At 32.7% G+C, this 25,582-nt stretch overlaps 1 protein-coding gene across 5 annotated transcripts in view; it reads left to right on the top strand.

Moving 5' to 3' along the window:
• Window positions 1–4,911: 4,911 nt before the first annotated feature.
• Window positions 4,912–25,582, top strand: part of LOC129950354 (serine/threonine-protein kinase grp) — a 33,120-nt gene continuing 12,449 nt past the window's right edge. For 2 of the 5 annotated variants that reach the window (XM_056062269.1, XM_056062264.1), the window contains exons 1-3: window positions 4,912–5,118; window positions 16,738–17,166; window positions 24,159–24,382. In XM_056062269.1, the coding sequence (XP_055918244.1) occupies window positions 17,078–17,166; window positions 24,159–24,382 (313 nt within the window). In that variant the 5' untranslated portion in view covers window positions 4,912–5,118; window positions 16,738–17,077. Of the gene's footprint in view, window positions 5,119–5,386; window positions 5,484–5,556; window positions 5,614–15,951; window positions 16,310–16,737; window positions 17,167–24,158; window positions 24,383–25,582 lie in introns of those variants that run through there. The other 3 variants (XM_056062265.1, XM_056062268.1, XM_056062266.1) reach the window with 3 other exon arrangements.

The following is a 25,582-nucleotide window of genomic DNA, read 5'->3' as shown; positions in this document are numbered from 1 at the left end:
TGTGAATACTGTTTCCCATTTACTTTTTACCACCTTCAAATTCTTCAATTTTGGGAGCGCTACAAGTGAATGAAGGATTGGCCAAACTCAAGTTTCTTTTTAAAAATCCAAGTACATTTATTTGGTTTCTCAATTTTCCAAGAGCTTGTTAATGGTATCGGGCTGTAACATACGTATTGCTCTCTTTGAATGCTTAATGGCTGAAACACAAACACGCTTCAGCTCTAGTTCAATTATCTGAACATTTGCTGCTTTGTCTGACAGCTCAACAGCTGTAAAAAAAAATGTCAACAAACTAAATATTTGCTATTTGGAGGTATGAAATAATAGAAATGTCATTCAAACCAACCTCGAAGCAAGGCCATTGTAACGCACACCTTCGTGGCTGAAACACGAACACGCTTCAGCTTCGGCTTCGTCTGCGTAAAGATGGGCCTGCTTGCTTTAAATGACACTTCTATAATAAACAATAGAAATCCCTACAAAAGCAAATGTATTTTATTTGTTCACTTTTTTCACAGCTGTGGAGCTGTCAGACAAAGCAATGTTCATGAAATTTGAACTAGAGCTTCCGTTTGGAGTCACATTACGTTCTTTTCCTTACGATTGTCACACAAAACGTGAGGCAAAGCATCATTGTGATGGCATGCGTTAAATTCCTATAGCTGAACTCGTAAACGTCATACGAAGCCGAAGCTGAAACGTGTTTGTGTTTCAGCCATATCTTTCCCAATAGTTACACGCGGGTTTATCGTATCCTTGATTGGCAAATTTCGTTTGTTATCGTAATCACCGAAATAAAAATGAGCCTAGGCAGAAAAGATGATTTTTCGCCCAAGACTGTTGTCCAATTCAATGTCATCTAAGGCTAAAAACACATAATTGGGAGCCTTCTTTCTTCTCAGGTTTAGTACATGAAATTTTGAGCAGTATGGATTTATAGCGAGTTGATATTTGTGTATTGAGTCCCATGCCATCAGCTATAGCAGCCACGTTCTCTTCATTGAATATGGGACGGTGAGTGTTATCCAAAACATCCAAGTTTATGAGGCTAAACTTTTTGCACCAACATTTTGGTCTTCCCATTTTTACAAAAAAAAAACACTTTTGGGGCTACGCAGCACTCACTTTAGAAATAAATTTTTAATAAATTTCCAAAATCTGTCATTTTCCACAAAGCTTGAATTCCTATAAAAGTTTTAACCAGAAAACAACTGTCAGTATCAAAAGTTACTAATATAATTTAAAAAGAAACCAACAGAGTCAAAACTGTTATTCATGATGCTTAAACAGTTACATGTCTTTAAAACTGGAAAGATTATGAAAGAGGAGGGACATTACAATTTGGTAACAGGATTCGATTTAACAGCATAGCCTGCTTTTATAGCAAAGAAAATTGTTTTTTTTTCTTGAAGTCTTTCAATTACCTGTAGTACCCGTTGTATGATGGTTAGTGCGTTAAACTGTCATGCAAGGGGTCTTGGGTTCAATCCCTGCCCGTGCCACCTTAATTTAAAAAATTATTTTTCGCGGGTACTGCCTCTTGCGAGGAATTGACAAATCCTCCAAAAGTAATTCTTTTAAAACAAAATTGTTTTCTCAAATTAGCTCCTTGGATTCGGCTTAAAATTGTAGGTCCCTTCCATTCCTGACAACAGTACTCGCACACAGGAATGGTTGAGAGTTGTAAGTCACTAGGCTCTGGTTCACAACGGACTGTTGTGCCACCCAATTTATTTATTTTATTTTATTTTATTTCAATTACCTAAGTATTTGAATCAAAATCAGAAAGAAAAGCTGTCTGGCGAAAATTTGACGTTCTTTTAAAAATCTAGGTATTTGAATTTCATATTAATGGGATTTTTCATTGCTAAAATAAATCAATTTATTGTTGATCTAGATCTGTAAAAACGCAAACTTACCCTGCTTTTGATTTCCATGAGGCGAAATAAATTGATTTATTTTCGATTTCTTGGCAAATATATCCATGCAATAATAATAAAATTTATAAACAAATGTTTACCTGTAAATTTGACAGCTCTGAGACACTCTATAACTCGTACATGAAGTAACACAAGTACAATCCAAGAAAATAAATAATAATAACTATAAAATTCAAGTTGACAGATTCTTTGTACACATAGGCTTAGCAAAAAAACTCCATTCCCATGGTTTTCAACCACTTTTGAACTTGCTAGTGTGAAGAAAATTATATTTTTTAATAAGATCAAGTTTATTTAGAGTAATTCAATCTTTTTTTCAACTCGTTTCCAAATTTAACCAGACCCTACAAAATATGTGTTCTTTTTTTTAGCAGTGTACTTCTGTTCATTGTGTATATAACTTTAATTTCACGAATTTGAAGAAGAAAGAAAATAAAAGTTGACATTTCGACACGTTTAAAATGGAAATGAAACCGGCTTTTCAAAAGCGAAATAGAAAACCTGTTTATGAATTTGAAATGCCTATACTGCAAATATATATCTATCTCATTTAGACGACAGAAATATTCAAATTCTATTGATGAAACGGAAAAATTCTATGTTATTTTGATTTATTCTTTTTCTCTGTTTTTCTTTTATAACTGCTACCAGTTCTGCCACTTAATAAAATTTGTTTATTCGATAACATTTTACGTTACTACTTAAGTCAAGATGAAGAATTAAATTTTCCCATAAATTATTTCTTTTCAGATAATTTGAAAAACTTTCAGCAAATAATAGATAGTCACCCAAAAAAAGTACTGGCTTACACAACTCTAAACTATTTTAGCACTGATCGTGAACAATCATATGAAAGATATGAATTCTAGGTTAAATAAATTTGCTCTTATTTCAATTATGCTAAGCAACGCTAAGAAATTAACAAAACTTATCAATTTTTATTTAAATATAAAAATGAACAAATTTTTTTTGGTTCTGTCATGTTCAATTACAAGATCGAATTTGATTCTATTAATTATGTTCATCTTGAGAAAAAGGAGTAAAATATTAATGGGTTTAGGAATTAGAAAATTCTAAGAAAAAGAATTTTTAAAAATACCGACCACTTATTGTACACTAATTCCTATTTAATTAAAGCATTTTTAACAAATAAATGTTTGTTCACAATTCTATTTAAAAAAAACTTGACTCAGCATAGACATGCATCTTACATGAGAGGTTGAATCCTTAGGCAGCTGCCACATTTGAAGCTGTCATGGAAATGAAACAATAGACGAAGCAATTTTAGCAGTGTTATTTCTTGGAGAAGCGATCGCGACTGAACACCGAGATCTTGTGATTTCACACCCTAGGACTTTTTTTGTTCAGTCCAATTAAAAAATAAAGTGTATGGCAATGCCCCACACAGGGCCAGATTTAGAGGTCCAGAGGCCTTGGGGCAATCCAGAAGTGGAGGCCCCCTCGCACCAAATTATTTTCAAAATAGAGTAAACCATTTTTTTCACTCGAGTTTTTCAATAAATAATTTCTTTTGAAAGCAAGTAGATTCCATTAGTATTGAACAAACACATACATATACATATAAACGGAAAAAAGAATTTTCTGAAATTAAATTTTAGGGTGAACGATCGGAACCTTTCAAGCTTTTTTAGCCGAAAAATCGTTGATGAATTCGTTAAAACCCAGTTCTCGGAATAAATCTCAGAAGATAGAGCTTCGATAGACAGTTTTGTCCCATCGTGGCTATTTTTGATTATTTACATTTTTGAAAATAAGCGCACTCCAGTGCAATTTGTTAAGATTAAAACCAAATGCTTTCTCAATGCAATTTCGAAGTTTGGCGAATTTGGCAGTAAAACAGTTCCGGCGATTGATCTGTTCCATAGTCCTTTTCCTTTTTGTATGATGAAGGAATCCGAATTTCAAACATACTGCTTCATAGGCACACAATCTTTCAGTAAGAAAAACAGAAAGCTGGTCAATCACTGGGATGAAGGCGGCTACTTTGTATTTTTCCTTTCGTGACAGATTTGCGTCTTGTGCTTTCCCGTAATCGAGGGGATTCAACATCACATTTCTCGTTTAAGCGTGGGCACGTGATTGTACACGTTTAATTTTTTGGCTGCTTTATTTCGTTTGGATTCCACGAATGATTTCAATGATTCTAGTGCATGCATTGCCGATTCAAGAACCATTTTCATTTCTTGCAACATCTTGTTTGTGGCGTTTAATCGCTCCAAGATCTCGTTCCAAAATGTTGCAAACAAAGCGGTTTCGAGAGTACTCATCTTCTGTAAAAGGTGCGTTGCTTCATTCCTCACGATGTCTTTTTGCTCATTATTGGAAGATAATATGCTGGTTAGAGCTTCTCTGGTTTCCGAATAGCCGTTGACTAAGGCTTTCGTAGCTTCAGCTCGACAAGACCAACTAGTGTCGCTGAGCTTTTTTAAGACTAAAACTGGCCGCTTTTCTTCTGCGATAATTTCTCAATAAGAATTCGGTGCTGCTCTGTACTAGCTGTGAAAAACTTGTACAAATTCTGCACGAAATCAAAGAATTGAACAACAGATGGACAAGGGTTAGTAGCTGCTTTTCCCAATAAATTTAGAGAATGACCACAGCAAGTTACGAACACCGATAAATAATTTGTCTCCAAAATAAGAACCTGCATTCCCGAAGTCTCTATCGTGGGGGCCCCGGTTTGTGGACTCCCTGGGGTAATGCTGCTGTCAATTCGCTTATATCAATTTGCATTGCTTATAAATGAAGTAATAATTTCTCCTACAAAATCAAATCTAATATAATACTATCACCTAGTAACTTTTGTAAAGTGGCAGCCCTGTTCTTCGCCAGCATATTCTATGTTTTTTTCTTGTTTCATCGAATTTCAATCACGTTCTTTTTTGTTCCTTGCTTGTCTTCTCTTTCTTTATCATTTTTCCATTTGATTTCATTTCAACTTCAGTTTTCCATTAATCTTCATTCTTCGTGTGTCGTTGCCAAAATTTGTGTGTACTGGAAAAAGTGCAAGAGCAAGTAGATAGATCATAAAATCAATCATTTACCAATAAAAAGAAGAATTTTGCAAAGCACTGCTACAATTATTTATTATTTCCCTTCAACAATTACCTGTGACTTAATTAAAGTTTTATGTCTGAAATAAAAACTGCAAAAGGTAAGAATACAATTTTTTACCCAAAACACAAATTTTCTAATAAAATAAGATGAGAAATAAAAATCATTATTCTGCCTTTGATCTCGTACGAACAAGATACAGGAATTTTATCGGCGGCGGCGGCGATGTTTTTTTTTTGGCGCAATTGTTGCATATACCGTAACCAAGAGCAAGTGAGATAGCCATCGATATTGTCTGCAATAATTTCAAATCTAGAGGGAGATACCGAGATTTTCGTAGGGTTCTTTTTTGCACTCTGTCTCTGGTTCATTCTTCAGTTCTCCTGCCTCCAGTCAAACATCCAACATCATCCAGAGTCAGAGGCAAAAATTCAGTTATACATTTTTTAGTTTTCTGAATTGAGTGTGAGTGAAATTGCTTCCATTTAATTCCAAAAGAACTAAAATTTTATTGTTTAGAAATTAATATTGAATCTAGTGATGTGACGTTAGATTAGAAAAATGGAACTTAACTATGTTTTCAAGACCGAGAGATGTAAGTAGCTTTGTCAATTTCTTTCTTTTTTTTTTTTATTCCTGGAGAAGCGTGATTTTTTCGCTATACTTGCCAATGCGGTGTCAATGCCTTTTGTGGACAATGCGCGCTCCGTACAAGGTTTCGCCCTGAAGCATGGCCGTCGTCATCAACTTCAACATCATCTTTGGGGCGACTTTCCATTACCGCAGCACGAATTTCCTTCTGATTTTTTTTTTACAGTTAGGTAGGGGTCTCAATAGAACATGTTTTAAATATTAGGGCGAGGAAACAACTTTAAGTCATAAAAAAAAATATTTTCTTTTTCGGACTTAACCCTACTTTTTTGTATTGCATTTTTTGAGCCTAAAACAAGTTTTTTTTAATTGATAGCACGGCGTACTAAGAGCTAGGTATGTAAGGGGGGGCATGCTGCCCCCCTGCAACCCCCCTGCTTGGGGTCACTATAGGATTTGGGGTGGGTGCGAGTTTGGGTATATGCAAAGTACTTTTCCATTTGAGCACTAAAATAAAAGAAATTACCAAAAAAAAAAAACAAGTATGGCAACACTGAACAAAAAACAGGGAAGAAATGTCAAAATCAACCATTTTTGAATGTTTTGTATGGAAAAAAGTGAACTTTAAAAATTAATTAAAAATAGAAATAAATGTTTCCTCGCTCTAAAATTGCTATAGTTATTATTTATTTGCACATATCTATCGAATAAAAAAAACCGCGAGTCGAAATTCGTGCTGCGGTAATGGAAAGTTGAGCCTCATCTTTGTCGTCGTGCTTTGCCTTGCCTTGTTCTCTGTGAATGGCTGTTTTGTGTCTTAGTTTTAGTTGGCCATGGTCTGGTCGTCGGCGAACCAAGGCGACTGGCGATGGTGATGGCGACTCATCATTAGTTTCTTGGTAGTTTGTCTAGTTTGGAATGGCCGGCAGGCATTTTCATTGCCACGACCTACGACGACTACGGCCATCTAATCGAAAGCAGTAGAAAACGTCACCCAACCAATCTTTTATTTTCTATCTCTCTGGCTAAGGCTAACTGTGTGGCTGGCAATCAGGTTCCCTGGTATGAGAGATGGTTAGATTGTTGGGTACATATTTTGTTCTTTTCCTTTTGGTTCTAACTTTTAACAAAGTCAAATCAAATTCGCACAACGTTTTCGTCATCAACTTGTTTTCTTGTCGCATATTCTGTGCCAAAATGTGCTCAAAAGAAGTATTTTTTTTTTTGTTGTTTTTCCAAACCAAAATCAAATAAAATTGGTTGAAGGTCTGTATTGCTACTTTGTAGTCTGCCCTCACAAAAGTGCGCCATACTAAATTCTATATCTACTAAAAATGCACCGATAACCACGACTTGCGTCGATGTTCGTTGTCATCGTCGTCGTCGTACAACAAAACAATAAAGTTGCATTGCCGCATATTCCAGAGAGCCGGGTAGATGCAAAAAATAAAAATGCATGGTGTTTAATAAGTCATGGTTAATAAGGATTGATATTATTTTTGTTATTTTATATTTATCTTAAAATCAAATAAAACTGATTTTTGGTACATTTGTCCTTAAGTTTATTCAAAGATCATTACATATTTATTTTTGTAAAGAAAAAATTTGCAATTATTTATAAATAAAAGTTTAAATTTATAATTTCCCATTTAAATTTTCTAAACATTAAGTTGTACTTCTGTTTTGTTACATAAATTGTTCTTAGTGTGAAGTCTTTTCGATATTCCTGGCAAGAAATTATAAAAGTTCCGTCACCTTGAAATTTAGTGGGATTTTATTTGAAGTAGCTTTTTTATTTCAAAATAGTTATAGGGACTTTATTATAAGCTAATCGAACTTTCTCCAAAACGAACATTGGAGAATTCGTACTGGTTTTTTGTTGCAGTCAGCTTAGTCCTTTGTGCTATCTTTTTATTTAAATGCAATCTCTTTTTCGTCGCCTTATATACTATACAGTATGGAATCTTGTAATGTCACTTAACTTTATTTGAGGCATTGAGAGCAGTAGTGTAGTAACCCTCATTTTTTCAACTTTGAGTTTTTTGCACTAACATGACCAAAATTAAATTTTCTTTCTAGGTATGTAGAATTGGCTTTGCTCATATTTATTCATTTTTTTTTTTTTAATTAATCAATTTCAAACACATAAGCCATTTCTGCGCTAAAATTGTACAATAAGCGAAATCAAACTTAGAAAAGCGGAGTCGGCTGGAAATAGCATTAGAGATGATGCGGCAAAAGCAAAGGAATCTAATGTCACTTCCGTAAATGCATTTGATCTTATGAAAACCTTTCCAACTCCAGTCATTTCAAGGGGTGTGTGCTATTGTAGGCATCCATGACATGATAAAGAACAAAGCTTTAATGTATATTTGGGATGAAACGGTTCGATTGCATTATATTAAAAATTTTGTGAGTACCTCAAATTTGATTATGTACACAGACCAGTGTGGTGGGCAAAATAGGAATATTAAGATGTCCGTTTTGTTTCGCATAGTGACTATCTTGTAAATAAAATTGATCTCTCTCTAACTTACCTTATGATCAAGAAATTGGTCTTATCGAAAAACAAAAGAAGTATTTAAAAGACATTTGTGGCCCTATGGACAGGTATAAGGTTATAGCAGCAGCAAGAAAGAAGGATCCATTTAAAATTATTGTTATGGATGGATCTGTGATGTTTTCGACGTAAACATTTTAAACAAATATAACAAATCCAAAGATTAATGTTAAAGGGAAAGTGGAATGGCTTAAGATTCAATGGCTTCAATTTTTGAAGGAGACCCCCTTTAATAATTCTAACAAGTACAGCAATAACGAAGACGTGCTTTTTGAAACTGTGCTATTAAAAATAGAACGTCTACAATAATCACGGATCTCAAATTACTGTTTCCAAAAGGAAATGCTGTAAGTGAAGCGAAAAAGAAAGATTTGCTCGACTTACTAAATTTTATTCCCCTAGTTACCAGGACTTTTATAAGAACTTGACAACTGTTTCTACAAACAAAGACGTTAGCTTAGTTGAATACGTACGTAACAACGAAAAAAGAGATATTTTCATAGCAGTCTTAACTCATAACTTGTTTCTATTTTGTACTTAGAAATTCATAACAAAAAAATGTAATAACTTGTATTTTTAATTATTACTTACTTTAGAAAAAATTATTTCTGTATCCAGAAAGCAGAAGTGGTGTAAGCCACATATAATCCAGTAAATCACACATTTACAGACAAGATTAAGATCTAAAATAAGAGATATTCCTCCAGATATGTCATAGCGAAAGTTTATTAGGCATTATTTTAAATAGGAAACCAATAATAAACAAATGGTTTTCTTTAATTTCTTTAACCGTGGTTTTCTCAATTATTACAATTACGCCACTTCTGCTCTCAATGCCTCATTTTTAGTTTGAATAGTCTTCAAAATATTAGTAGTACACGTGGCATGATGGTTAGTGCGTTGGACTGTAATGCAAGGGGTCTTGGGTTCAATCCCTGCCTGTGCTCTGCCTCTTGCGAGGAATTGACAAATCCTTCAAGAGTAATTCTTGTCATGAAAAAGTGCTTTCTCAAACTAGCCGTTCGGATTCGGCATAAAATTGTAGGTCCCCTCCATTCCATTCCTGACAACATTACTCGCACACAGGAATGGTTGAGAGTTGTAAGTCACTAGGCCCTGGTTCACAACGGACTGTTGCGCCACCCCATTTGATTTTGATACTGTATAAATGGTTAAAGTATCGAGTACTCAGGTCTAAAAAAATTTGGTTTAAATGATTTCCTGTATAAAACTTGAGGTAATGTCTATTTTCACGTTAATTTTTATAAAACTAAATATTCAATTCCTTGTGTTTTGTTTAAAGTTCAGGATCCTTGAAAGCTATTTTTCTTCACAAATTTGTAAAGGCGTTCATTTCACGTTTCTTTTGTAATATGTATGGAAAACACGCTTTTACCTACAGTATTTATGTCCTTATGAGGGCTTCTGCATAACTATTGGTCTACTTTTTCTTAAACGTATATTAACGCTTGTTCTTCTAGTTAGTCTTCTAATTTTTTGCATAGCTAAAATGGAGGGTTCAATAATTAATTTAGGAAATAATATATCAAAACAGTATTAAAAATGAAAAAAGAATGACATGTACGCTTTTGATTTGATGAGAATAGTAACAAGGAATTGACAAATCCTCGAAGAGTAATGCTTTCTCAAATTAGCCGTTCTGATTCGGCTTAAAACTGTAGGTCCCCTATATCCCTGATAACAGTACTCGCATACAAGAATGGTTTAGAATTATAAGTCACTAGGCCCTACTTCTCAACAAACTGTAGCTCCACCTAATTTATTTATTTTTCAGTAACATAAGCAACATTTTTTCTTCAGTAGTCGTCAAGGAGACCATATTCTACTGTAAACCCAAATATATTTCGGACACCAGAGTAGTAGTACCCGTAAACTTCAGCTAACCGTTCCATGTACTGGGTATCATGAGCCCTACTCCACATAAACTAATATAGGTAATTATTTCTGTAAGAATTGTCTCTTGTGTCCTGAGAGGCATCGTACCAAGTTGTTCCAGATAAGATCATATATTTAAGTGGTGTTATTTGTTCATTGAGAACCATCCCTGTTACCAAGGTTGATTGTCCGAAATTCTTAGTAAGGGTTTCTTTACAACTATTTCTATTACCCGTGTTTTGTTGGAAAATCTATTAATAGTATAGTAGGATCTTACACGAATAACAAAAACGATATCCGCAGTATGAACACTACCAATAAAAGTTTAAGTAGAATCGTATTACGGATGGGTTTTGTGACATTTATACGAGTCTCGAATGAATCTTATGTGATTTGGTTTTCAAATGTTGGTACGATTGATATTGCATTTGTATCTCGACGGCTGTGTTCCTTGAGTAGTTTAGTTGTGCATTTGGAATCATGTGTTTTCCATTGGGGGAAAAATCAATCTATTACTGTTGATATTATTTTGTTATTGAAGATGGACTAACTGAGCTTATTTTACAAGAGGAAACAATAGAAATGATAATTAAGTTTTGCTATGGTTCCAAAGGTTTATCTCAGTTTAGATAAAATAAATCTTTTTGGTGTTTCCACCGCACAAGAAGATTTAAAAACGATTAAGTTTGACAGCACTTTCTAAAATGCAAATGGTGTTTCGACGTTTTTTATGAAGTGGGAGTGAGATAGTTTGATTCGTGTTATACGATGATGAACTGAATAGTTCAGAACCATATAAGAGCTTCAAGTTCGCTTCAACACAACATATTAATGTAGTAGTCTACGAACAAACCCCCTACTTGAAGTTTTTATCTTATGTCAAAGCTGCAATTGTTAAATGAACTTTTTTTACCATTTCTTGTTGGAAATTGTCCAATTCATTAGTTTTAGTTGTTTTTTTTGCTAAGTTAATTTTAACTTTGATTTTCACAAAACTTTCTTCTATTCGTGTGTTTTTTGTATTATTATTCTGACAGATCTTCTTTCAGTTGTACCAAATTTTAAATAAAAAAATCTGGCTACAACTGATGCGTTTTTTTGGGAATTTTCTACTATACTATTTATAGATCCCAGTTCTTAAGTACATAATATAAATTGACTAACTAATATTTGAAGCGTGATCTTACAACAGGCCTTCAATAATATCGATTTTAACCTTTTATAATAAACATAAATATTAAGATCGTGTTTAATTGCATTACATAAAAAATCCTTTTTTCACATATTTTGGGTCTTTAAAAGGGTGGCCCAAGAAACAAAAAATTCCCAGAATCTAAATTTTTTTTTATCATGGGCAAATATCAATTTGAATTGTGTTTTAAACAAAATATCAGCTAATTGCTGTCACGGCTTCTGTTGCATACCTCTACCCGACGATCCATAAAATATTTTGGTACCTATTCACCTTTCTTTTAATGTTTTCAAATGCCTTTAACTGCACGCATTCGTAAACGCAGAAAATCTGCATTAGTACAATCGCATTTCATTTCTGATGCATTTTTGAATGCACTCCCAATGCAGAATGTCTGCAGTAAACAAAAAGGTCTGACTTAGTCCAATTTGTATGTGAGTTTATAAACGTCAGAGAAAAATGGCTGCCAAACAATTACCAAAATATTTGCCATTACTTACATTCTTTACGAGTCAGTGCCGCTTCGTCCTTCTTGTGGTTATACAAATTATTTTGATAATTCCCGCTCTTTTTGCAGCAAAACAAATTCAGCTGCACAATCTGCCCAAAGCTGACGACAGTCTGACGCTTGTATACGGTAGGTACTGCAGTTCGATCGAAAATCTTACTTTTTGAATGCAGATAACGCAGTTCTTAGTTAGGCTGACGTTTTTTAATACACCCACACTCTTTGGCTTCTTAACAATCACTCACTTAAATGAGCTAACTCTGTTTGTTCGAATATATTCAAGTGAAATGTCTAATCGCTAAAGATGATTTTCTTCGAAGTGCAGGTTTTAAAAAATCATTTTAAAAATTCGGTGTTTGTAATTCCTTTTTTGTTGTTTTTTTTAAGCAATACAATTTCGATTCACTAAATTCAAAAACGATCGAAAGTACAAAATGGTTTTACGTTTCACTTTCGCTCAAAATGAAATTAAAAGCCATCCAAAAGGAAAATTTGAGTTCAAAAATTTAATTTTATAGTTATCGATTTCATTTTCATTTCAAGTTAAAATAAAAAGTATTTTCATGTTCTACTTTTTGATTTTTGTAAGTATGAAGTCGTTCCAATTCTACTAGGTTTACATTAAAACAACCTGTCATCCCTCTTTCATTTCTGTACTCGTAGCAAAATCTGTTATTTTTAGGCGATATTTGAAAACTGCATTTCATAAAGAAACGTAAATCTGCAGCTTGTTTCAATAGAATTATTTGTACTGCTATAGACTTTTGTATGTGTATTCTACAGATGAACTGCTTCTACAAAGACAATAATGATTTCAGCTGTGCAAAAAATTTGCAACTAGTTGCCATTTTTCTTTTCGTCTCATTTTGATAACGGTTAATCTGATTTATTTTGAGGTTGGTAAGTTTATACGTGTAACTTGATTTCTTTAGTTAGTTTTAGCAGGGACTTTGATCGATAAAACGAATTTTTTAAATTTAAAAATATTGATCGGATGTAAAGTAAAATCCAGAATTTTGAGTGAAATTTCAAAGACATATTCCATTCAAAAATCAACTATTTGTAGAATCATCAAAAGTGGAAAGGTGTTACATCACCATAGAGAAGGAAGGCCTAAAAGCACCACAGCAAAAGATGATTGAAAAATAACAAATTTCTTCCGAAATAACCCCACGGCATCATCCAATTAAGTCAAAATTGAACTTAGGTTACCCATCGATCTATCAACTTTTAGACGCCACGCACTGCATGCCGAAATGCGTGGTTTTCAGATAGCAAAAGAGCCAATTATTTGAAGAAAAAAATTGAAAGCTCGTTTGGGTTTTGCAAAAACTCATTTCAATTGGATTCCCCAAAAGTGGGAAACGGCCTTGTTTTTATGACGAATCAAAGTTCAATATACATGGATCGGGTGGAAAACAACATGTCAGGGAGCCAAAATGTGAGAGGCTAACTCCAAAATACACTAAAGGGACGATCAAACATGGAGGTGGTTCAATTTTGGTCTTATGCTGCTTCTCTGGCCAAGGAATCGGACAAATTCGACAAGTGAATGGTATAATGAAGTCTCAAGACTATGTAGACATCCTTCCTATTGGGAAATGGACGTTTCAACATGATAATGATTCTAAACACAAGTCGAAGTTGGCCACAAAGTGGATTACAGAAAAAAAGATTAAGGTTTTACCATGGGCAGCCCAATCCTCAGACCTAAACCTAATAGAGAACCTGTGGGAAATTGTGAAGAGAAGAATTGGGAGCAACATTTTTAAGCACAAAAGTAGCCTATTCGCTGGAATTTAGAGGCATTTGAATGACATTCCAAAAACGGTTATTAATAACTTTATAGCTTAGATGCCCAGAAGATTAACAGCTGTTATGCAAAATTAAATATTAATATTTCCTTGCCTTGAAGATAGTTTGGAATTTAGATTTAAAGTGTAAGTTGCAGATGTTTTGCACAGTAATTTTACCAACTATTAAAGTATTTAGTTATTTATTTTTTGTTTAAGTGGTGAGTGAAAGAATTTTGATTTTCTAAACAATTTTTTTTATCAAAAATGTTGGAGGTTCTAGTTTCAAATGTAAAAAACAAAAAATTATAAAACAAAACGATTCGCAAAATTGTTTATTTGCTGATGTGCTTAGTATTCAAAGTAATTAAATCGACCGATTGATAGAACCCTGCAAAGAATTTAAAGATCTCGATTTTATTTCACTCGAACTTGAGAATGTAGCTAATATTCTCGAAATTCTAGCCCATTTCAATATTTAGTCTTGCCGCTTAGTATTTGTATTCCTGTCATACACATTTAGGACTATTTGAGAAATTTGTGCGCCAAAAAAAAAAAATATTACATTGTTAAGGTAACCCACCTATTTTTAAATATTGAATAATAATTTTTTGAGGGAAATATGAACACTTCAAAGAAATATTCAAATATACCTAACCTGCTCATTCTCTCGCAGGCATTTTTTGTAGTTCCGATTACTGGAACTATTTAATTGAGTGGCTCCACCTGAACATAAGTAAGGTTATTTCCTCCATCACCATCATTTGTAACTTTCAATAAGATATCTTTATTTAAATGTTTTATTAACGCTTCAAAGAATTTCCACTAAATTAGTCCTTTGCCCATGCGATTCATTTTCGTTTTCATTCGATCTAATTATTGGATTTAAAAAAAAAAAGGTATTTCTATTTTCCTTATTCATTTGTTGACGTAAATAAAAAGCTTATCAGCTTTAGTATAACTTTTTTAACAAAGTTTTTTCTTGGTTGTCAGGAGCAGCAATAAGTAAGGTTGGTATACCCTTACCTGAATTTTCACAAATAATAAATCGATTCTCTGTTGATTTTGCTTTATCCATAAAACTCGCAATCGCAATCACAACCTATTAATATTTCCTCCTCTATTTTGATGATATACTAATAATAATGTATGTACATGTTGTTCATTTCTATTCTTCCTGTGTACCTATACTCTAAACACAAAAATAGATAATTTCTAATAATTGGGAAACAAATATCTATTTCAATGATATTCATGGAAGACTATGTAACTTCAAACTCTCTTTTCATCTTCTGCCAAGAAGAATGTTTTATAAATTACGATTATTTAAAAACGTTCTTCAAATATATCAATATATATATTGATGTATGAGTATTCATTTAAAGCACCAAACAAAAACAAATAAAATAAAAAGACAATGATTTCTTCTCAGTTTTGTTACAAAAGTCATGCTCACTTTTTTTTGTTCTTATCTTTTCGGACATTCTCTTCTCTCTACCCCCATCCCCTCTATTCGCCCCTCCACACCTGTGCTATCGATATCTCTTTAAAAAAAAAAAAAAGGAAGAACAAGAGAAGAAAAAATGATGCTTTTAGCATCCTTCTTCCACTCCACAACCAACCAACCAACCTTATTTCGATCAGACCTAAATGTCGAAAATTATTGTGTTTAACTGAACATACCAAGTTTTCAAAAGAGTGGCTGACGTTTTTAACTTTTTAACCAAATGGCAAACATAATCTTTTGAAAATACGACTTATTGTTAAAAAATAGTTTATCTCTCTGTTAAAATATGTATAAAGTACTTTTTAAATTATTGAATCTGCCAGAGAAAAGTATACTAGCTCCAGATTGGGTTATAGTACGCTTGTGCATTCGAAATCGAATCGACGAGAGCGGAAAAAAGTGACATTGGATTGGATTATTATATTCTTTTTTTTTTTTACTTTTTCTACTTTCTGGCTGTGTTCTTCCTCCTCGTTGCCGTTGTTGGTTGTTCGTTGTTTTTTTTTCCTCCTTCTCATGTTTTTTGAAAACTTGAAATGCAGGAATATGTTAAAAAAGGAATATACACATCGTGGTGATAGTATACTCGTTGGCGGCATCAGCCGCCGCATATTCATTTCGATAGGAAGGAGATACTTTGGGCTCTACAGCTTTAGAAGCAGCAGTAAAAGCAAGAGCAACAGCAACACATCATTGGAGCCAAGTTGAGCCGGTGAATCTTCGTCTCGTGAAAATCAGTCTTGATCCGGAGGTTATTTTATTTAATTCATTTTTGTTCCTTTACTTTTCTCACTCTTGCCTTTATGCCGTCTGCCTCCTGCGCTCTGAACACCGGAATCTCTACTCTATAGTGTATTATGATTGCAATGTGGAGTGTGGATGTGCATTGACGTGGTCGGTCGTTCGGTGAGTTGGTTGGTTGGATGGTTTTGGTTCTGGTTTCCCAGTAGTAGACATTCGACGAGGACATACGACGAAGTGCTCTGTGCTGCTGTTGCTGCTGCAAGTTGTTTAAAAAAGATGTAGAAATAAAACAAGCACATAAAATAAAAAAAGGAACTTCAAAGCCAGTCCACCACACCAGCCTCCTTGGAAAATTGTGTCTCGCGCGAGAAAAGTTTTTGTCGGTTGCTAAGGGGATTTTTTTTGTTCATGTCGGTATCGGTAGTCGGTAGAATACTCGTTTTGCGCGGCGTATAGGAGGCAGGAGATTTAGCAAAAAAATGGCGAAAATTTTACAAAAAGTGCGTTAAATAAGTAGAAATGAAATGTAAGGTAACCTAAACTGGATAGCATCGCTGCTTTGCGCCGCAAGACAATGCAACTTATCACACATATTCGCAGACAAAGCGCTCCCACATATACCTACATTTTTTTGTATTTCTTTCTTTTAATATACTTTAAGTGGCCTGTTGAGCAGCAAACTTGTCTAGAAAGCGGTAGTAAAAGTGTGTAGATACATGCTTTGTCTATATCCTTACTATCTTTTTTTTTTTGAGATATGGTTTTTTTTTTGTGTGTCGTAGTCGTTTTTCCCCCCGAGTTAACAACCCCATTTTTTCCCTATACTAGTATATTCTCTCTTTGCTACACTTTGCTACTCATAAAACAGACTGTAATGCGCATTCCGGAAAGGATACTCACATTATTTTATATCTTTTGTCTATTCCAGAGATATCGTGGTAGAAGAAATATTCATCACCATCATCACATCTGTATCAATGCGGTGGCCGTAAGAAAAAGTAGTAGGTAGTGCGCGTCTACACACTCACTGAAAAAAAAAACAGAAAGAAAGCAAAAGGAGAGCTTTTAAATATTATAAAATGCGCTAAGTTTTCTCGTTATGAAAATTAATTGTTTGTTAAGTGTATTTGAATGATAACGAGACGATATTACAATCGCCGAGGAACATACGACCAAAACCAAGACGCCGCCGATGACCAGCAACATTTTTCATTAATAAATCCACACAACGAGGAGGCACGAAAAAAGAAATAAATTATCCAAAAATAATGTCGTCCTGCACACAAAATGGCAGTAATCGCGAATTTGTCGAAGGCTGGACACTTGCGCAAACTCTCGGTGAAGGTGCTTATGGCGAGTAAGTACACAAAAGCAAAGCTAACATTTCAATAAAAAAAAATATCATACCTTTAGCTTTGTATATTTTATATTTGAAATTAACAAACACACGAACTGCCAGCAAAAGAAACAAAAAAAATAAAACTTCCCTTTTCTTGTTGCATTTATCCATCCTACCCTACCTTTACCTATACCTACCTTAAATCATCCCACGTTCAGTTCATCTTTGTACCATCCACTACCCTTGCGCAGAACCGCGCACTGGCATGGCAGAACTCTCTACTGCCGCTCTATCTCACATTTGCCTGCAAAAATAAAAACAAAAATCCACTCGTACAATTTTTCTAATCTTCCCCTTAATTTCATAATAGTTTTTGTTTGTTTTAACTAAAAAAAATTACAATAAAAGAAAAAAACTTAAGTTAAGCTTAAGTTTAATAAAAAATCTATACAACAGATTGACTCTTGATTTTTTCTAAATTGTTTTTCGCTTAAGACAATTTTATTTTAAATTCTTTTTTGATGGAATATAATTGTGTTTGAATATTGTTAAAAATATTTTGTATGGGAAAGTACCAACTTGCTGTTCTAACTGTTGTGTTGTCTATAACTTATTGAGTCTGGTGGCATTTTTTAGAAATTTGCATGTTATGTGCAGCCGGAAAAAAAAAGAAACTTGGTGTTTTGTTCTCCTTAAGCACACACATCAAAATGATTGAGCTCAAATATAATGTTTTTACAATTACCAATTTTTGAAAGTCTTTATCTTACCATTTATGTGTTATGTGACGTCAATAGGAGGAGGGTTTGTCTGCATTATTTTGTGTTATGTGTGTGTACATAATATGTCCTGTCTCAAACACCTTTGTGTACATTTTATCTGTAGGAAAGTGTATAAATATTTGGTGTGTGCAAGTTTTTGTTTGAAATTGAAACTGGTAGAGAAAACATTTTAAAAATGAGTATAAGAATTATTGTTGAATTTTGAAAATAAAATAGAAGTTTCCATACAAAATTTTAAAACGTGTAGATTTGTATTGTTTCCTCATCATCATAGTTGTTGCAATTAACATGTTCGAAAGTTGTACTTTTCTAATCAATAGATAGTTTTTCAAATGAGTAAAAAGAGAGGATACAGAGATAATCTCGAAATCATTTTAAAATATTAGTTAATATAAAGAAAATATTTGTGAAACGAATTCCGTATCTCTTGAAATCAAAATCGAAATTATTTTTAAAAATTGGAAATGTGAAATGGCATTTAATTCACGGGTTATGACATCAAGAAAAAAAACTTATCAAAAGTTATATTCTAGATTAAATTTTAACAAATCAAACTATTCTTCCTGTTTTGCATTATTTCGCACTGATGGCAACTGTTTTGGAAAAGTTAATTCAAAATGTAAATAGTATTTATATTAAAGTCGAATTCATATTTCTAACATCTCTTAAATCTCTGTACTCTCAGAAGAATGTAGAAGATATGAAATGTGTCCCTTTTTTTGTACCAAAAATTCTGAAAACTGGATATATTGGATTAAAATAAGAAGAAGAGAAATCCGTCCATAGTCGACTCTAAGGTCAGGAATTCTGTTTATTCATAATATTTATAAAACTGACTTAACCAATTCTGTTTAAAAAAGAATTTTTATGAGTTATTAAAGTTGAAACAACAGAAAATTTAATATTTTTTTTACTGTTCGGTTACCGCCAAAAATTCCTAATTGAAAAACAATCTGCTATTAAACCTTTATCAGCTCAAAAATTTCGTATATTATTTTATGTGTGAGTTTCACCCAGATAAATGTTTACTTTTTTTGAGTTTCTATAAAAGATTATTGATTTAGATAGTTATTCCTGTTTCGAGACCATTATAGGAATAATTTTGGGTTAGATTTTCGATAAGTTCACTTTTATGGATCTTAGAAAATTGAACCTGTTTTCGAGACTGAAATATCTTTGACGTTAAGCAAAAAGGACTTTAGTCAGATACTGGTCAGAGACTCGATGTTAATACAAAACAAATATGTGAATTTGATTGTCTTATTGTCTAAAAACGAAATTAATACAATATTCAGCAGTTGTTCTAGACTCAAGTCCTTGTTTAATGAAAGAGACAAAAAAATGGCTGTACAATCAAATCAAAAACGAAAATACAATATTTGACTTAACCCCTTTTTATCTACCCCAAAGACATTTTCTCAGGTCTTAAGAAGCTATTCGTATCTTAATTTTAATTCTAAGTGAAATTTTGTTGAGACAAAACTTATAATAGCTTTAAAAATTTCGGACACAAAACAAAAGAAATGTAATATCATTGAGCGACGAAATAATTAAAAGTTGTCATAAAATCAGCGAAACAATTAATAAAAGTTGTGTGTTGCCTTATTTAATAATCTTAAGTTTCCGACCTCTAGCACAAAATGGCCAATTTAATCCAGAATCCTACCACAACACAAAATCAATGAAATTATGAACCAAAATGTTTATGTGGAAAATGTTATTTTACCAGATTCAGAAGAATCCCATTTTAAATCTTTGGAGGGACCTTAAACATATTTCTCACGAATTTCAAGGAATTTAAAATGCATGGTATAGAAATACAAAACTCAATGAAAATAACACTACTATTTTCATATTATCTTTGAAAATTTAATTTAAAATCTTGGTAATTTAGGAAAAAGCGCTGCAACTATATTAAGTTCCTTATAATTTGTCTTTTCTAAATACCTTTCTGTAGAACAGTTTTTTTTTTTTTTAAGTTAACGCTTTGAAGTTTGTTTCAATATTTCTATCTTTTTTAACCTACTGATATTTTCGTGTTCACTCAAAAACTCAAAATTAAAAAAAAAAAAACAGAAAACAGTGGAACTTCCAAAAGTCGAACTCTCAAAATGAAGGAACAAAATTTGAGTTATAGAAACTTCGATTTTAAGAAATGAGACAAAAGTTAGTGAATTGCTGCTTTTCCAACTAAAAAAAATAAATACACAAAACTAGGAACTTTAAAAAACTAGTAACCCGTTCAAAACCGAAGATCAAATGAAAAACATACATCCCTCTTCTTCAAACAAAACTACAGAAATTAAACCCAGTAGACTCGAAGTATTTTTCATAAAATTGAAACAAAAGGGGGTTTCCTAAATAAGAGTAAATAACTTCGAATGTATCTACTGAACAAACGTCTAAAATAATTATAAATAATAAAAGAGGTTAAATAAAATGGGATTTCCCCAATAGGCGAAAAAGTTCGAGTTAAAGAGATTATTTGGGATCAAACACAATCTAAAAATTCGATTTATAGAGAAATTCGACATACAGAGTGTCAAATTATGGAGGGCAAAATTCATGAAAATAAGGTTGAAAATCAAAGTTATAGATAATTTCAACTTAAGGAAGTTCGACTGTATAATAATTCTAGTTTTAAATCTGATACAATATTTTAGTTAATAGGGAAAGCAAAAAACCCGAATAGCGACATTTTATTTCTGTAAATTTTAAATAAATCGTGCAATTTTCGGTTTATCTCTCTACAAAATGTCTTGAGTTTTGTCTCTCATATTAGTGTGTGGTTTTTTAAATCGTTTTAGAGCGTTCAAACAAATAGGGAATGATAAACTTAAGCTGCGCGTACGCAAATCGACAAAGCTATGCGATCTAGCTACGTTTAAATGCGAGACAAATGTTTACATGTAATCTTATCCACCTGCTTAAAGTGAAGCGATATTTGATGCGACACTTGCGTGTCTATATTGTTGCAACCACTTTTTCAGGCGATTTTGTGCGAGGAGTGTTTGTTTTGAAGTTTAAAGAAAAAAAACTACTGTGGAAAGCGCAAATGTATTTCTCAAATTTAATGAAATAGCAATCAGTTTTTAAATATATAATGTTTTTTCCAATATGCAGAATGACAACCTTAATTTTTTTTACCGCGTCTACGACGAGCAAACGACTCAACAAGTTTTTATAGGAAACGACGTTTAATGGCTTGTATTTGATGAAATAGTTGGTGTTTATTGTTGAAAACCATGCTGGCTGAAGAGTTTTTCAGTTCTCCTCACAAATTCTTAATTGGATTGAAATGGCCACTAATTTTGTTGGATTGTTTGAGATCGTTGTCTTTCTCAAAATCATACGGAAGCATTACTCGATATGTTTATTTACGCCCATGTTCCGAATTTCGATCGAAAGTAAATTGAAATCACTTTTCAATTTCACGTGAAATGAAATTGGATGTTCTTCAATTCGATCGATTTTTGAATATTATTGGTAATTTTAAGTGAAAAAAGGGAGAGGAATGCAAGAGAAAAAAATAAGAAGACGAATTTTGCGAGACAAATTAAATATATTGGGTTTACCTGACACAATGTAAGTGTGTGAAAATTATGTAAATTAATTAATTAAAATTATTTAGATTAAGCAAAGACGCTTTTTTTAGATGTTCTCAAAGAAATAGAACCTTTTATAATATCTTCATCGATTCCTTCAATTCAAAACTTGCTGCAACCCTCCGATTCCTAGCAGAAGGAAGCTATCAAAGATCAATTCACAGAAATTAAAAATGTTATTTGAATGCGTTTAAAAAATTGAACAAACCGAAATACAGAACATCCATTTGCTTGTTCGAAAAAATTCATGATAACGAATTGTGGAACACCCAAATTCACTTTCGTAAAGTGTATTCACAATAAGTGAAATGCAAAACATGGGCCTTAGTCATAATTTAATTACTTTCGAAAATTTAGAAGATCACTGCCTCCGTTTTTCACCGATTTTTTTTTGTTAATGAAAGCAAAACTCTTTACTTGATTACTTGAGGAAGCCTAAAATTTCTTCGGGTGTCTCTAACCTAAAAAGGTTTTTTCTTGTTTTATCACTTCAAAGAATGTTGCAATATATCGTTTGTCTTGTCAACTCTAATTCTATATCAAAACAATCTGGACTATACTATTGGGAAAGGACTTTTGTTTGTTAAAATTTTGCTGCGACAAATATTTAAATTCTTTGTAACTGTTAGCCTGCGAATATGTTCTAATTTATTTCAGGTGCTTCTTTGATCTGTATAACAAAAAACTAAGAATTCGATCGAAATTGTTAGAAGTCTATTATCAAACTGTTAAAAGAGAGTAACTATTTATTTATTTATAAGGAATAATATTCTTGTATTAACATTAAATCAGCAAACAATTATGCAAAAATGCAGGTACTTTCGATATGAATTTAAGATCGTAAAAAATTAACGAAATTGATCTGAAGTCAAAAACAATTAGCGCAATTAACAGAATAATAAACGACTTCAAAATTCAGCCAGATATACTTTAAAGACTTAGTTTCTAGTTAGATAGGAGGAGTGCGTGAAAAATTACGAATACCACAAGTATTGGATATATGCTGAGTTTATAACCAACAAACGAAGGTATCTACAAAAATCTGAATATTTTGAATTTACAACAATTAAAGTAAAATACTCATCCACATATTTAATTTGAGCAGAATTTAGTTTAATTTTTAAATAAAATAACTTGCAAAATCTTTATACCTCCGAGATATTTCTGGGAACTTTTTGGCGATAAAAGAAGTCTTTTCCTGGCTTAAAGAAAACGTGATATCAACATCTGATATCCGTATTTTCTCAGATAGTCAAGCTGCTATCAAGTCACTATACTCTGTCTCTACAAACTCTGTAACAGTCCACAATTGTCTATCATCTTTAATGGAGATGGCACAACAGTTTAATATTCAACTTTACTGGGTGCCGGGCCATAGAGACATTTGCAAAAGCTGTATGGACGAGGTAGAGGAGGAAAAAGTTCTTCTGTACTCGAAAACGCAAGAATTACCTAGGAGAATTCTTCTTTTACAATGTAAATCATATCAGCATAATCACTTAATCAGCCTCTAACGTTTCGTAAAACACTCAAACTGGTTCCATTGAGCTTAGGAGGAAGCCTCAAGATTCATGTGGTATCACAATGGGCCATTAAACTGGCCCAAGTGTGTCCGTTTCCATCTTAGACAGCCACTTATGTTTTAAGCTAAAAGAAATTTGAGATGGGTTAATTATTTAGAAAATATTCAATATCAAACTAGGTTATATTGAGCTGATCCTGGTAAAACTTCATCAAAATCTTCAGAAAATATAACGATTCTTATGAAATTTTTCTTACAAAAATAAACCTTTACTCAAATGAAATGTGTCATTTTTCCTAGAAAAAATCCAATTCAAAAGTTTTCTTTTGAATGAAAAAAAAAAACAGCAAGACCGCCTTTTTTTGTTCTGTGAATGAATAATTTATTTTCCAGGAAGTTTTGTTAGCTTCAGAATTTTAAAATCAATATTTACAAATTTCCTAGAATCTTACTAAAGTTTATGTTATTTTTATTTTAAAACCATAAATTGATAAAACACTGACCTAACTCTAGGTCATAGTTTTAAAACTAAAGAAAAAATAACTGAGGCAAAACTAAGACAGAATGTTTTTACCTATAGAAATATCTTTATCTCTATGTATGTCTATGCTTTTTTTTATTTTTCTACTAACTTGAGAGAGAAACAAGTACAGTAACAGATTCTATCATGCTTAGGAACAGTTACTATCATCCCTAAATTCCATATAGTAGAGGTACATTATGTAGTTGTCATTAGAGATAATGAAGTTAATATTAACAACAGATTATTATCGAAGCGTGCTGCGCTCTCGAATTGATGCATTTTAAAGTTACTCGTTATACCTAACACTATGCGTGTGTTTTTGCAGTGTTTTGCAGAAATAGATTGTGCCTATAAGAAACAATGTCAACTCACTATTATCCTTCACATTTCAAATACCAACCTGAACCACCTCCTTGTTGTTTAACACACTACTTAATTTTTTCTCCATTTATTCAGTTTTTTTTTTTTTTTTTTGTTGTATTTTTGTATATTATCGTAAATTCCCCTTTTTGCGCATATCATTTTATTTTTTCTCTCTTCTTTCTCTCTCTCTTCCTTTTTTGTTTTTTTTCTTTTAGAGTAAAATTGTTGATAAATCGGCAAACCGGCGAAGCTGTTGCTATGAAAATGGTAGATTTAAAAAAGCATCCGGATGCTGTGCTATCCGTGCGAAAAGAAGTTTGCATACAAAAAATTCTCCAGGATCCTCACATTTTGCGTTATTTTGGCAAACGTTCGCAAGGTGATATCGAATATATATTTTTGGAGTATGCTGCTGGTGGTGAACTCTTTGATCGAATTGGTAAGTACAACAAAGTACCTAGCGCTAGCTATACCTACATCCACCTACCTCAAAGTAGCCACTGTTTGATTTAATTAAAGAAATATACATATTTACTTCTAAGTGTATTTTTGAAGTCTTCTCTTCTTTATTTTGTATCTTTTATTTTTATATATTTAACTGTTTAAATAGAAGCAAATGGGTTTTTATGTTAAAAATATATATATTAATTCAATTGCCATCATCACCGAGTTTCTCGTATCGTTTCATTTTGAATTTTCACCGAGCGAGGAGTCTCTTGTTTATTTTAATATCGATTTTAACTCCCACACCATCATTGTCGTTGTCGTCTTTGCTGTGCTGTGCTTTGCTGCCAAAAAACTCAACTCTAGGCTTTCAACTACTCTACTCTCGTATACCACGAACGACGAACATCGGCGGCGGCGACCCAACCAACCGACCACCTATCGTGTTTGATATATTATTTCACTCGCTCCGCCTTTTGAATTTAAACCCCGTGAATTGTAAAGCTGGATATGGATGGATGTACGAGTATGTGCGAGTAGCGAGTGCTTTTATTTTGTTGTATTATATGTTTTTTTATTTTCTTTTTTTGAAATTTTTTTTATTTCTCTCATTGTCCGATTGTTTTTCGTCTAGGTTTTTGCAATTAATATTGTGATTTATGTACATTTCATCTCGATTTTATTGTTTCCTTGTCGTCAATGTATTAATCGTACTTAGGGTACTTAGAGCACGGGTGAATGAATGAATGTAGAATGGGGTGGATGTGGAAGTGGAATGTGAGGAAGAACCAACATTTCAATGAGAATGAAATCCAAAAAATAGAAAAAGAAAAAAAAAACGTGTACAAAGAACTCTTTTTTTTTTATTCTTCCCCTAAAAACACGGATTGAGTGATGATAACGTACAAAATCAATGCAATTCTGATTCTGATGAAATATGTACTTACACAGAGGCTACATAGAGAATTTCAATAATAGAAAATATTTTATCACCTAGAAAAGAAATAAATCCATACCAGAAGAACCTTGAGCTTTCATGACTGATTAATCTCAAGGATTAACTTTTTATCCCATTTTGATAAAACAAGTACCTACCGTAAAATGAAAATATTTTAAGTCAAAAAGTAAATCTCTCTTTATGTGTGCGTTTGCGTGTGTATATATTTAGATATATATTTTTATAAACCGATTTATT

The sequence above is a fragment of the Eupeodes corollae genome, chromosome 3, assembly GCF_945859685.1.
Source record: "Eupeodes corollae chromosome 3, idEupCoro1.1, whole genome shotgun sequence".
Taxonomy (NCBI): domain Eukaryota; kingdom Metazoa; phylum Arthropoda; class Insecta; order Diptera; family Syrphidae; genus Eupeodes; species Eupeodes corollae.
Note: the sequence above shows the minus strand (reverse complement) of the source record. Positions and strands in the feature narration are given on the sequence as shown.